The sequence below is a fragment of the Musca domestica genome, unplaced genomic scaffold, assembly GCF_030504385.1.
Source record: "Musca domestica strain aabys unplaced genomic scaffold, Musca_domestica.polishedcontigs.V.1.1 27, whole genome shotgun sequence".
NCBI lineage: Eukaryota > Metazoa > Arthropoda > Insecta > Diptera > Muscidae > Musca > Musca domestica.
The window spans coordinates 1996228-2011389 of record NW_026712286.1 but is presented as its reverse complement, the minus strand read 5'-3'; the positions used below and the strand labels follow the sequence as shown (position 1 = coordinate 2011389).

At 36.4% G+C, this 15162-nt stretch overlaps 1 protein-coding gene across 7 annotated transcripts in view; it reads right to left on the bottom strand.

Moving 5' to 3' along the window:
• The window catches only part of LOC101889804 (rho GTPase-activating protein 20), a 37824-nt gene extending 23073 nt beyond the window's left edge, over positions 1 to 14751 (bottom strand). Inside the window, exon 1 of one of the 7 annotated variants that reach the window (XM_020035695.2) lies at positions 13022 to 14751. In XM_020035695.2, the coding sequence (XP_019891254.1) occupies positions 13022 to 13470 (449 nt within the window). In that variant the 5' untranslated portion in view covers positions 13471 to 14751. The remainder of the gene's footprint in view (positions 1 to 13021) is intronic. The other 6 variants (XM_011292947.3, XM_059124036.1, XM_020035696.2 and 3 more) reach the window with 6 other exon arrangements.
• Positions 14752 to 15162: the final 411 nt, after the last annotated feature.

Below are 15162 nucleotides of genomic sequence, written 5' to 3'. Positions count from 1 at the left end.
CAGTCATCAAAATGCCGAAGATATGGAGGCACCGTTATAAGGGGGATATATATGAAGACATGGACCTGCAAAAACAATTTTCCGTCACACGCCGTTACGAACTGCAAATACGAAATTTGAAAAGATTCCGGTGAACAGTGTCGCTAAAATCATCAAAATACCGAATAAAGAGAGGTACACTTATATGGGGGCTATAACTAAACGAGGACCTATCCAGGGTAAGATAAAAAAAACTGCAACCAACTTCAGCCTGCTGTCATTTCTAATTTTCCATTTGGCAAATATTGAGAAATGAGCTCGGGGTAAAGTCAGTGAAAGAAAATAGAATCAAAAGAGCTAAAGAGTTGCTTCGCTTGGCCGAAAGTGGTGAACTGCCGAATTTGGTTTTCTCCAATGAGAAAACATCCGTTGTCCAGCAGTTGAAAATGTGCAGCTTGGGTTTTGCACCAGAAATCAAGTGCCGGCCATGGTGATGGTGTGGACCGCCATAACAGCCGATGGTCGCTCTCCGCTCGTATTAATCGATCGTAGCATCAGAATAAATGCTTTTTCGGGTCTTAAAAGGTATATTACGAGGTGTTAAAAACGGAATGACAAACTTAATATACCCTCCATGCCGTGGTGGAGGGAATAAAAACAACAACGTAATTTTCTCATTTTGAATTTTGGCATAGAGAGAGAGCAAGAGCAAGCAACGTGAATGAGTGCTAATTAATGAACTCAAATTGGTGATTGAACTGAATGACTTACGTACACAATAACGGTAAATAAGTATTTATGACAACACCTGGAATAGCAATTCCTATGTGATGGAAGGGGGTGGGGAGAGAGAGAGTGAGCATTTAATACGCATACAAATATGATTTCTCTCCCGTTTTAGGTTTAGATAATGAGCATAACTAGAAACGCAATTAATAGGCTTACCCATTGGCAATTTCGACATGGCTGACATTTGTCACACTGGCAAACGAGCGCACACTAAGCCTCTATAAAAAGGTTTTCTCTACTTGTGCGTGTGTGTGTGCTTTTATCAATTAATTGTAACAATTAAAAAAATTTATGTCAATAAATCATTTCATCATGACTGCAGCGCAGTCAGTTGAGTAGTGTTTGTCAGTTGGCGTATCCGCCGCCGTAAATCGTCATAACATTCGTCATAAAGTGCGTCGTGTCGTCGTCGCCTCACCGCTTTCTGTAGAAATATTATTACGCTTAACGACACACACACACACACACAGACACAGCTTTTAATCGTCAATTAATAAAAAGCGAATAACGTTTACACACATACACATATCTCCATCACTTGCATGCAGCCAGTCAGTCAGTATGAGATCCATATATGAAAAAAACGTGAATGCACAAAATTAACAAAACAATAATAATGTCAAAAACCACTTTTATTGTCAAATTTACTACACTGCATTGTTGTTGCTGTTGCTGTTGGGGCTTAAGACAATAGGTGTTTCCGTAATTTCTTCAAATAAAAATTGCACAATAGCTTATTTGATGATTAAAGCGATTCGGCCGAACCTATTTTCTTTTGCATTGAAGGAATTTCAAATCTTGTAGGTTTGTCACAAATCAAAGATTGTTAAAATGTGTTTTAAAGTTGGAACATCTGTTTCTGTTTAACTTTTTTCAATAATTGTTTTATTTTATTTCTAGGCTACTCGTTACATATTAACTTTCGAAAACAAAACTCAGTTGGTAAAACAACTGTCCACAAATCGAAAAAACATTAGTTATTATTTTGCAAATACATATGTATATGAACAAATGTTCTTAATTAATGTTTTTTTTCCAGCGACCCTAGGGGATGACAAATACTTGGGATGACGAAGCAACAATAAAACAGTTGACCGTAGCAAAAAAATGATTAAACATGAGTTGTGTGGAAAATTAATTTAATAAATTTATACAATTCCTGAGTTTAAATTACCGCCCTGCCCTGGATCGCTTTTTCTTTGGGATGACAAGAAAATAAAACAACAACTATGGACATCTATCATATTTTGTTTTGAGGCAGAGGCCAAGCAACAAAATTCAATGTTACTCTCTATTCCTCCCTCAATATAGCAATGTTCTCTCTTGCTCTCCAATGATTACTCTTTGACAGACTCCATTCTCTTGTGTTGGGGAGGAAGATGATGGCGGCACGACGACATTTTATATAGGTCATGAGGCCAAAAACACCAACAAAAAAGAGCCGTTGCCGAATTGATAAACCAAAACAACAACAGCAACAAACATGCTGTCAAACACAGCCCCTGTAGATACATGAAAAACGTGCAACAAATAAACTGTCTTTTCTTTTTATAAATATTTTATGCTAATCGGTTAGATTATTAAAATGTAAATAGGTAGCAACATTTTAGAATAATTTTTGTTTCTTTTTTTGTGGCGGTAAAGAGAGCAAGAATTGCGTTTGTGGTTCATACCACTGTGTGTCTTACTTTCTTTTATGCCCATTACATTTTTTAATGTTTTTTAAATGCTTCGTTGGGCATAACGTACCATATGTACGCTGCTGGGGTAAGTCAGCAGCAGTCGGTCGTAATAATCGTCCTCCTCACCACGTAAGTAAAATGAATTAAAAAATATATAAAACAACAGCAGAAACGTAGCACGGCCACGACGACTGCCATTATAATTTTAGGTAAATCGCATAAATGCGTGTCATCATCATCAGCAGCATAACACATGCATGGTATAACTATAACCACCATCATCATCATGTACCTATGGACAAGTAGGTTAAAAAGTATGAAAAAAGAGGAAAATAAAATTCAAAACAACAAGCACAAAATATGCGTGGTGGTAAAATGTTTTCCAAATTCTCTCGCTTTTGTCTAGGGCCTGGCATAATTGCGGTTAATTGCATTACATTTAATACAAATGATAAATCAGTTGTGTTGAAAACATTTTGAAAATAATAATAGTTGTATTTGTAGGGTTTCAGTTCAATTTCTTGGAAAAAGGTGTGATTAGTAAGGTAATTGAATGGGTGGATATGGTGCGATGTTGGTACGAAATGTAAATTTCGAGAGGATTTTACTCCCGCTCGAAAACAAGCAAAGCACTCTCACTCTTACTCCAATGTCATAGAAAAATAGAGTATACTTGAGTTTTATTTCTTTTTACTCGGAAAAATACTCGAGTTCCTCTTTTTACTCGAATTCGAGACGGAGGACTTATGAGATCTGACTACGCCTAGGAAATGCCATTCAACCCCATTTCGGGAAGCTTAAGAGAAAAATATTAATATCTTCGAACTAAACGTACAAAGAGTTTAAAACTGTACCATTTCGGAGGTCCTGTGATGATTTGCATTTATAGAGGGAGATTCTTGAGCTATTATTTTTTATTTTATTGTAATGCATATTATGAATTTGAAACGGCAGTAATATTAAATCTGATAAACCTTATATGAGAGCAATGGATACATATATCTTAATCGATTTGGTACAAACTTGTAAGACTCTATTATACCCTCCAGGAGGGTGTATTAATTTTGTCATTCCGTTTGTAACTCCTCAAAATACTCGTGTCAGACCCAACAAGGTATATATATTCTTGATCAGCGTAAAATTCTAAGTCGATTTAGCGATGTCCGTCTGTCTGACTGTCTATCCGTCTGTCTGTTGTAATCACGCTATCTTTCAAATGAATTGAGATAGAAGGCTAAAATTTTGCACACATGTCTATTTTGCCAGTAGGCAGGTTAAGTTCGTAAATGGGCCATGTACACTGGTGGCCAAAACTAAAGCAACTAAAATCGCAAAGACAATAAATGTCCTGTAACTTTTACAAAAATAAAAAAATCGTAACTATTTTTCCAGTTTTAAATGAGGTCTTTAATTCAATTTTAAGAAACTAAAAATAAATATACAAAAATAATTTTGAACGAAAAATAATATATGGAAAACTAAAATTACCCAATTTTTTGCTTGGTCAAAACTAAAGCAACTTTTTGATTTTTTATTTTAAAATAATTAAATTTTGGCTAATAGTCGATAGCATCCATTATTTTTGATAGCAGCTGCACACCTACGAGGCATTGAACCTATAACACGCTCAATTTGATCCTTGGGTACGCTTTTCCAGGCACCCCGAATTATTTAGAAAATTTTGTGCTTATTTGTTTCCGAATCTCGCTTGATCTTCCTATCTACGATAATCCATAGGTTGTCTCTGGAGTTTAGGTCAGGTGATTGTGCCGGCCATGACAAAATATCGATTTTTGACTCCCGCAACAAATATTTGACATGTTTTGATGCAAGTTTGGGATCATTGTCATGCTGAAACACCCAAATGTGCCGAATATTTTACTCAGCGTAAGGGAACAACGTGATGTCCAACACATCTTTGTAAACAAACCGATCCATAACTTCCTTTCTTTCATGGATAGACCCAAGTCCATAGAAAGAAAAACAGCGTTACGCCATTTTTGACCCTCCCTCATGCTTCACTGTACCTTTGCAACACTGCGGCTTAAGTCCTTCATTTTTTGGTCTTCTCACCGCAAAATTTTTCACGCCTGAGCCTTTAATATTAAACGTATACTCATTCCAGAAATAATGTTTTTCCATTGACCTTGATTCCACCTAATATTATCGTTTCCGAAAGCCTTTTTGATTTTTTCAGATATAAATGGCTTTTTTGATGTCTTACGGACATGCGGACCAGCTGCCACTACTAGTCTGCGCACTAATCTCGAGCTTATTTCCAATTATTGCTCTCTCACCAATCCAGTTGAACTCTTAAATAGTTGTTTTTTATTTCTCTCACAATTTGTGGATCAGTACGGGCTGAAGTTTTTCACGGCCTTCATCCGTTATAGACTGTTACTACTGATCCAGTTTCAAAAAACCGACTTAGTATACAGAAATAATTATGAAATCACATAAATATTTATGAAATATTTCTCGGAAATCATTTTCTGTGATATGTTGTTTTGATAGTCACTGATAATTTGCTGTTTTATTCAGGTACTGTATTTGCTTCTAGCCATTTTTAAAATTTTTTTGGGTGGTACTTAAAAAACGAAAAGAAAAACACATACTGTTGTATAAAATTTCTCAAAAAGGATTTATGACAAGCGAAATTGTCGAAGGAAGCAAAAAGCGATAAATATAACAGTAAAAACAACTGAAATTGCAGCAGTTATATGAATGTACAACAGAGTTGCTTTAGTTTTGTCCAAGCCAAAATCGGGGTAATTGACTTTAGCATACATTATTTTTTATATAAAAAGGAATTTTGGTTTTTTGTTTCAGGTTTTTAAAAAGTGAATAAGGTACCTAATTTAAAACAAGAAAAACTTTGTCATTTCCTTACTTTTTAAAGAAGTTACAGGGCATTCATTCTCCTTGTAATTTCAGTTGCTTTAGTTTTGGCCACCAGTGTAGGTCCACGTTTTCATATAGCCCCCATATAACGGTACCTTGAATATTGTAATGGCTTATGACAAATGTTACCTATGCCTAATATAACAGCTACATTCGGCATTTTTAAGATTTTAACAGACTTTTTAACGGATTTTATTGTTTTTGAGAATTGCCAAATTCGTTCCAAATGGTGGAGGGTATTCAAAGTTCGGCCCGGCCGTACTTACAGTTTTTTTAATTTTTTTTTTACTTGTTATATAAATAAAAACAAAAATAATGGAATTAAGCCTGACCATTTTGCAATAACAAAATATTAAATTAAATATTAACAAAATAAAAAAATATTAACAAAATATTATGTTACTATATTTAATTAATTTTGAAATAATAATTAATACACACCAAATACATTCTTGGAAATATTTAAGAGAAATCAAGACCTTGTGCAAATTTATGCTATGTTGGCCAAGAACTCTCACCCCCCAGCTCATCTTCATTCTCAGTGAGTGAACAAATGTAACTGTTGCAATTCTCTTCTCTGTGTTTAGACAATGCAATGTTGTTGCCCTCACTCATACCATGCGATTGCATTTCGTTTATTTATTTGTTTCGTTGTAATGTTTTTTGTTTTGCACAACGAACAAACGAAGAAACAAAAAACGCAAGGTAAAAAAATCGAGAAAAAATATTATACGTTTATTCACGCGTATAAAATTCATTCGATTCAATATTCGATATGTCTGGACTGACTTACGTTTGCCTGTCTGTCTGTCCATTGCATTTTTTTGCTGTTTTGCATTCGAAATCTGGTTGTTGTTTTGTAGGCATGGTGATATGTTTTACGTGCGTCGTGTGTGTGTGTTTGTGTCTGTGTGCGATGAGTTTCTCGGTTTCGTAAACGTTAATCTCAATTAGAGCAGAACCGTTTGTAATTAACAAATATTTTATTGCCATCATTTTGCGAAAGTGGTTTTGTCGATAATTATCTAATATTGTATGAATGGAAGAATAGGAATGGAATGGCATAAAAACAAAACAAGAACGCCACACCAACACACAAACAAATAAACAGAGACATGACCACCACAAACAGCCAAATAGAAATATTCTCACTTTCATGGTGAGACGAGTTAGATTCTCTGAGAATATTTATAACTCATTAAAATGCAATGAGAACCAAGGCAGGAAATTGTTGTGACAGGTAGCTGTTCAACGTAATTATGCTGTTATTAAAAAAAGTAGGCATTTGGCTAAAAATTCCAATGAATGAATGAATGCACGTGGGTTTTGGGGAGGAAAAAAATAGACTTTTTCGAAAAAGAAAATGAATGGGGAAATTTGCCAGAATTCAAGAGAACCATTGAAACATGTTTGTTTTCATTTCAATACAAATGAACAAACATTATTCAATTTCTCTTTTGGCGTGTATGTGTGTGTGCGAATGGATAGTCATTATTATTATTTTTTTTTTTAAACTAAAGAAATCCAGATTTTTTTTGATTTTGAAAATCTAATTTGCATAGATGTTTGTGTACACACATGTTTAATTATTATTATTTTTTGTGCTTTTTAATTTCCTAGCAACAAGCTCGAAAATAAATGAAATTATGGAAGCATTCACGTTTCTTTTTTATTGGATTTATTAATACCTCTAGCTGGCTGGCTACTTGTACATATTGAAAACAATGGATTCCCTCTTCGCTTTGACTAAAATGAGACGACGACCATAAAATTTTATGTCTTTTTCCACATTTGTTGTTTAATGACCACAAAATGTAGGTCTCATTCATTCGATTACAAAGCCGCCTGTGTGGAAAAGCCATGAATGATGGCAATGACGATGACGCCCTAATGGAGTGCATGAATGAACCCAGCAACAACCACAAGCAAAGTGGTTGAACTTTTCCCCATATCCAACCATGGGTATTTACAAATACACTGGCATGCAGGAGAATATATGAAATTTTCCTCAAACCAAAGAAAAGGGCTAAATGCAAACAAATCACATCACTTCACTCCACCACCCTGCTGCTGTTGCCTGTGAGGCAACATAAGTGGCAAACTAACTCAACAAAATGCCAATCATTCCAAAATAACTCCAAGAAACAAAGAAATGCATTCTTCCGTGGGTCACATCCACAGCCAGCAGCAAGCAACATGATGAGGCAATGATATAAATTTTATATTGCGAAATTTTAAATGAAAAATTCTCTGAGGAACGTTTTCTATCAAGTGGATTTCTTGGGGAGATAATTGATGTGTGTTGCCCTGAAATACTACCACAGAGGCTGAGGAACATACTTTTGATTTTAGACCTTATGGGACAATTGTTTTTTTTTTCTTTTTTAATTTTTATTAAAATAAATACAATCAGCTCCATTAATCTATTTGACGTGCCATAAAACTGTGACGACATTATAATTAAACCATCTGCTAAATGTTGATAAACAAAAGTCAATAATATCAGTGGAAATTATTATGAATTGCGCCATGCTAGTTATTAGCAATTAGCTATTTAATTGTAAGTATTAATTTGACAAACAAAATGATAACGCCGCCACTGCCATCTGATAGTGAAGAAAATTTGTTTTGTTTTTGTTTTTAATCACTTTATTTATTTAGAATATTTATTGTAATTTTCAAATTCAGGGTGGAAAAAACATTATTACTACAAGCTATCAGTTTATTCTTATTCATTGACTTCTCTCCTGGTGATTAATCAATTCATCAATTAATCAATTTAGCAGGAGGATGTAGCCAGGAGCTTGAAAATGTCTGAAATATGCAGCATCGCTATAGTTCTGTAGCACCGTCTTGTTGAGACCACATGTCATGCAAGTCAAGCTCTTGCATTTTTGGGCATCATCTGCGCTCACCACTCACAGTTACATACAGGGTGAGATAAAAAAACTGCAACAAAATCAAACGCCATAATTTTTACATGTTTTTTAATTTTATTGAATGAAATCAAACAATGTCGGAAATAGCATCAAATTTTAGAATAAGTTTAGATTTGTTCGAATTGGTCACCTTTGGCACGAATTGTGGCCTTCAAAGGGCTAATGAAACCCTTACACGCTGCCCTAATGTTGCTATGCGGTATTTTGGCCCATTCCCGGCGAAGCGCTTGCTTGAGGTGATCGACAATTTGGTATTTTTTAGTGCCAACCTTGATTTCCAAAATACGCCAGACACAATAGCCCAACGAATTGGTATCTGGAGATTTTGGTGGCCATTGTGGGATGGAAATGAAGCGAGGAACCTCATTTTGTAACATGTTTTGGGTGGCGCGTGCTGAGTCCTGTTGAAATGTCCAGGGTCTGCGGCCACAACGTTTGCGTGCCCAAGGCTTTAATACAACCTCCAGAATATTTTCGTAATATTTGGCATTTATTATTATGCCACGGACGATTAATAGGAGCGGAGAGCGACCATCTGCTGTTATGGAGGCCCACACCATCACTATGGCCACCGTCGCTTGAGTTCTGGTGGCCAACCAAAGGTGCGCATTTTTAGCTGATCTCTTTGGCAAGTAAACACGAGCCGTTTTGTTTGTTTACAAACTGCTGGACAGAGAAATTCGGCAGTTCACCACTTTCGGCCAAGGGAAGCAACTCTTTAGCTCTTTTGAGTCCATTTTCTTTCTGTTGCGGTGTAAGTTCTTGCACTTTTGGAATTTCAATGGCTTTACCCCGAGCTCATTTTTCAATATTTGGCGAATGGAATATTGCAATATGTTCAGCTCACGAGCCATTTTTCGGCCACTGCGACGCGGGTTTCGATTAAGTCGCTTCTTTACTTTTCGAACCATTTCTGCTGATGTTGATGTTTTTTTCGGTCCACTTCCTTATCGTCGGGCTACGCTACCTGTATCACGGTAACGAGCGATGGTGCGAGACACAAAAGATTTATTCACATTTAAATGCTGGAGTGCTGTAAAGAAGCCACTTGTGGTTTCGTTACAGCTTAAATTCCATCACGAATAACTTTTTTTGGAAATTTCTGACCAAAATGCTTTTGTCCGCTTGTAAACCATATAATGAGCTGTCACTGGTATAATTTTAACAGCTGTCGGACGAGTTGCTTAGAAATGACAGTCTGAAGTTGGTTGCAGTTTTTTTCATCTCACCCTGTAGCTATGGACTCTAGTTACATTATTCAGAAATATAATTTTCCCATAGAATTCCATTTCATTAACTCTTTTAGAGCTGCATTTCGCCCCAAAAAAAATATCTGCCAAAAGTTTTCTAAACAAGTGGAAAGTTGTTTTGCGCGAGGATAACAACAAGCAACACAAAACTCTAAACTATTATTTCAAAATGTGAAAGTTGACGATTGATTTTCTTGTTCATCATTAAATGCTTTTTGGTTTTGTTTTTGTTTTTGAAAGTATTACCAACTTGACTTTAAACCATTATTATAGACATACAAACGTACTATTGGTATCTAGTGGCTGGCTGGATGGCTGGCTGGTTTGACTGTCTGTCGATTATACGTACTGCAGAGCAGTCACCATATGCCAATTTCAATTTTCCAAACCAAAAACCAAACCATATGTACCATGGCGACACATTAGAGATGAAGATGATGATGATGAAGACGAAGACGAAGCGATGGTAGAAGAAACAAAACATCCAACTAGTCACAGCCGGTGGTGGTAGTGGCAACATCAGACAGACAGCCAACCAACCAGCCAGTCAGCAGCATAAGCCTTAAGAGCGCGCCTACGTGTCTTCTCTATCTTATGATTTTTGTTTTGTTGTTGTTTTTGTTTTTTGGTGAGAGCGCGCGCACTCGTCTATGCTGCAGATGATGTGTCCTCGAAAAGTAAAATACTAAAAACCGAAAACAGAAACAGAAAAAAAAAAAAAAAACAGACATAAAACTAGAAGCGCGACCATTACAATTTTCCAGTTTTTCTGGCTTGTTGGGTTTTATTTGTGTGGCTGGCTATGAGTGCAAACTTGTATTTGTTTTTCTTCATTGCTCTTGTTGTGGTTGTTGTTGTTGTTGTTATAAGTGATATTCTTTAGTAGGTAGATATACCGTGTTGTAGGTATATATTTGCACATTTGCCAATTGTAGACACAAACACACACACATTTAGTTAAATGGAACAAAAACAAGGAAAACAATAGCTGCTAGATAGTAACTATGTTACTGTATTTCCGCTCTAGATTGTTTTTCTTCGCCATGTGAAGGCATTTGATAACTCTGGGAGGTTATTTTTGTTTGGAATTGCCGAAATATATTTCATTTTTCCAAAATTTAAAAAGCAAATGGTTTATTTAGAAATGCATCACGGGGTTTTCTCTGTGAGAAATGTCATATTATATTTGCGAAGACAACTTAGAGTGCATTGCTGTTTCTCGAAGAAAAGGAAAACTATTAAATCTCCCTTTTGAAGGTACACTAAAAGTATAATCAAAAATGCAAGCTAGAATGCATACTTGGGCACATTTCTGTGGGTTCGTAAGTCAATTTATTACCAAATTAGCTTTAATTTGTGGTTAGAGTTATTGGCAGACAACTTCTTCCCCTGTACATTTTTTGTTACAAGTCCACTTTTACAGGGTGAGATGAAAAAACTGCAACCAACTTCAGCCTGCTGTCATTTCCGACAGCTGTTAAAATTGTTAAGAAAGAAAATAGACCGAAAAGAGCTAAATAGTTGCTTCGCTTGGCCGAAAGTGGTGAACTGCCAAATTTGGTGTACTCCGATCTCCGATAAGAAAACATTAGTTGTCCAGCAGTTTGTAAACAAACAAAATGATCGTGTTTACTTGCCAAAGAGATCAGCTGAAAATGTGCACCTTCGGTTGGCCACCAGAACTCAAGCGACGGCCATGGTGATGGTATGGGCCGCCATAAGAGCCGATGGTCCCTCTCTGCTCGTATTTATTGAGCGTGCCATCAGAATAAAAGCCGAATATTATCTCAAAAATATTCTGGAGGGTGTATTAAAGCCTTGTCATTGGCCGCAGACCTTGGACATTCCAACGGGACTCAGAACGCGACACCCCAGAATGGTTACAAAATGAGGTTCCTCGCTTCATTTTCAGCGCACAATGGCCACCAAAATTTCCGGATACCAATCAGTTGGACTATTGTGTCTGGAGTATTTTGGAAAGCAAGGTTAGCTCTAAAAAATACCAAAGTGTCGATCACCTCAAGAAAGCGCTTCGCCGGAAATGGGCCAAAATACCGCAGAGTAACAGTCGGACAGCGTGTGACGGTTTCATTGGCCGTTTGAATGCCATAATTGGTGCCAAAGGTGACCAATTCGAACAAATCTAAACTTATTCTGAAATTTGATGCCATTTCCGACATTTTTTGCTTTCATTCAATGAAATTAAAAAACATGTAAATGTGATGGCGTTTGACTTTGTTGCAGTTTTTTTTATCTCACCCCGTACCAAGGGCTTCCCATTTCATTAGTTGCATGGCCCATCCATAAGACCAAAAGATAAGACTAGCTGATCTTACCCATATTGCCAAATTGTTCGCAATTGTAATTTTAACTCATGAAAACGTAAACAAATATTTTGTCTGTGTACTGAGGTTTTTCCATCACAATGACAATCTTTCGATGTACTTTCACGACATTTTTTATGGTGCTTGATTGTTTGTATTAAAGTATTTCCTATTTTCATTATGGTGTTCTCCCTTCACTTAATATAATCGTAAAATGTCAAAAACCCAATATGGGGTCAAGGATCAGGTAGTTATAATACAGAACATTTGGAAAATCCTTCACTACGGTTGGACTATGAATTTCCAATGAACAACTTAGTTAGTGATTGGTAAATTCGTATTCGTACCAGGTAAACAATGAAGACGTTTTTTTATTTTATAGAGAGCCTGTATCTCAATTTAGTTCATCAAAGCGGATCTGTATAGAAGCGAGCTTTTTTGCCACAACTAGTAAATGTGGATGGTTCCGATAGGCTTTCCATTTTAGAAAGCTACTCAATTACAATTTCAAATTACTATATCAAGAAGTTCCTGCTACTGTAGTAACCCTAAAGCTGTCACAGAATGTGATAAGACTCGTACATATCCAGGAACCCATATCGAAAACGTTGTAGATCATAACCTATTGGAAAGCATTCAACTTTTCTATGTGACATGTTCAACAATGTTCAGAGTTCAAGAGCAAATTAGTCCATAGAATCAAAATCGATTCTTACTGCTGCAATGATCTCAAGGCATTGAAAGTTTAGTCTCTTCTGCTGCAACAAGAGCAATCCGTACTAGGTATGCCCTGTACAATTTGTTCTATGATTTGCAACGGAGTCTTGAAGGTCACAGCTCAATATCATTTCGTCCAAATAAAAATTATAATTTTCAGACATTTTTGGTACTGTTTGACGTATATATAATGTTCCCACGCATATAACTCTAAACCATTCAATGGGGTCCTCTTATATCAAAGAATCATGCAAAGATACTCAGAAATATTTTCAAAAATTATTGCGAAGACTTGAGACACAATCAAAAAACCAAACAACATTTTTGTCAGAAACGCCAATATTTCCCTTATATCACGGGACTTCCCAGGGACCTACAATTTCCAGAAATACCTTAATAATAAATCAAACAAAAACACCCACTAATATTTTTCAACTTACTTGTGTAAACGTTCATTTTGTTCTGCCTCATTGCTTAGCTCAATAATGGCAAACAGTTCATTTTCGCCCGAACGACCAAATATTCCATTGGGTATTTTTCGCAGGAACTTCTTCAGGACACTGGCTATGGTGTACACCGAATAGTTGTCCACATTGACCAGGCGTCCGGACTGGAGGAAATGTATCAGTTTCTTCATGGCACCCTGATGGCCGGGCGCCCGAAAGACATCACGGCGATTCGGTGATTCCTTGTTCAGTTTCAATATGAGGACCAATAGTGGTCCTGGAATGTTATCATTTTTGCACACCTCGTCGAGGGGTACACCAAACTTAACTTTTTCCATGCGATAGGGATATGTGGGAGCCGATGAACCTGGATGGCCACATGATGTTACCACACTGCTGAAGTCGGCAGCACGACGATGAACCCGTTCGGCCCAGCTGGACATGATGTTAGTGTTTGTGTTGTTGTGGTTGTTGTTTTTGTTTATTATGGGCTGTGGCTGGTTTTCTGTCAAAACTTTTTGTCGTTTTCGTTGCAACAAAATAAAGGAACAATGTGTGGCACGTAGTCGTCGACGTCGTTCTATTCTTCGTTTCGCAAATGCCTTGGAATTTTGGTTATCAAACTATTATCATTTACTTAGAATAAATACCAGACCATTGAAACAAAGATCGATTGTCTGTATTTCGAAAAAAAACCCGATTACGTTTTAGGAGAATTTTCCTGGTAAAAAAAAATTAATTTCGCGATTACGTTTTAGGAGAATTTTCCTGGTAAAAAAAATTAATTTCTTATTTTTGTTTTGTTTCTTGAAACCTCTTATTCTTGGAATGCTATTTTCTCTTTCACTGGGGCAATGTTGTTGCTATTTTTTTATAAATATACACACAAAAGCACATTTCTTTTTTCACACCACATTTTCTTCATTTTTCACAAAAAAAATCAGCAGCAGCCAGTCTGTTTAGCTGGTGTTTTTCGTTTTCCGTCTGTTTTCTTGGACCCAACAAGAAGTATGTATTTAATTTTGATGCTGCTCCGCCGTCGACGCCTTGCTGTTGCTGCTTCTTCTAGTCGCGCATAAGTTGCCTGCCTCCTTAGCAATGATGTTATGTTGCTATTGCTGCTTCAGTTGGTGATGTTAAAAAATCATCAACGTTATTAATTAGAATATAAACAAAAAAGCACACAGTAACATTTCGCATCAATTTCAATTAATTATAAGCCAATGGACGACTGGCTGGCTGCCTGGCTCACTACTAAAGAATTGTATTGCTTTGGCATCTTTTTCTTTTCTTTTTTTTAACGCAACTTTATTATTGCTTTTTTGCCATTTGTTTTGTTGCTACACCACTATTAATTTACTTATTCTTCCACAAACAACAAATTGCTTCTGTGCTTGCTACTGCTTTTGCCCGTCTTTTTTGTATTTTCTTTTCTCTTATTATACACACGGATTGATTTTTTCCTTTATAATGCAGGATTTTGATTTTCATTTGCTGTTTTCTCGTTTCATTTCACTTTCATTGCAGCTTATTTGTTTTAATTATTTATTTTTCGGTATGTACACATTCTTCTCACTGCACTTCAAATAAAAAAAATTCTATATCATCCAAAGAAATTTAACTTTTTCGGGCGCAGTCCGGCAGTCCGTGCCTGCTTGACGACTTTTTTTGTGCAAATAAAAAATAAAAAACAAGCATCCCGTAAAGATCAAGACACCGAAGCCGACTGATTTGGAGACGGCGCGTAACTGCCGCCGACTAGTTTGGTCTGATTGAGCCGTCGCCGATGTAAGCGATTTCCAACGGCTTTTACTAAATGTCATGGGTTATCGGTGTAATATTTTTACATTTCTGGAGTAAATCTCAAATTTGTGTTCATACAATATAAAAACAAAACTAACACGCCTTAGTTATGATGACTGTTTGCAGGCGTTGTGAGTATATGGGCTTAGTCGACGATCCCTCACCGCTTTAGTTGACTTATAGCCGCCGCCGACCGTAAATACGCATCGGCTGCGTTCTGTGTAAAGAGCACAAGAGAAATTTACATTTGTTTTCTGATTTCTCTATTTGACGACTGAGAGTAGGGATATGTAAGTCGACATTGGATTAATCGATTTAAATCGGTGGCAACT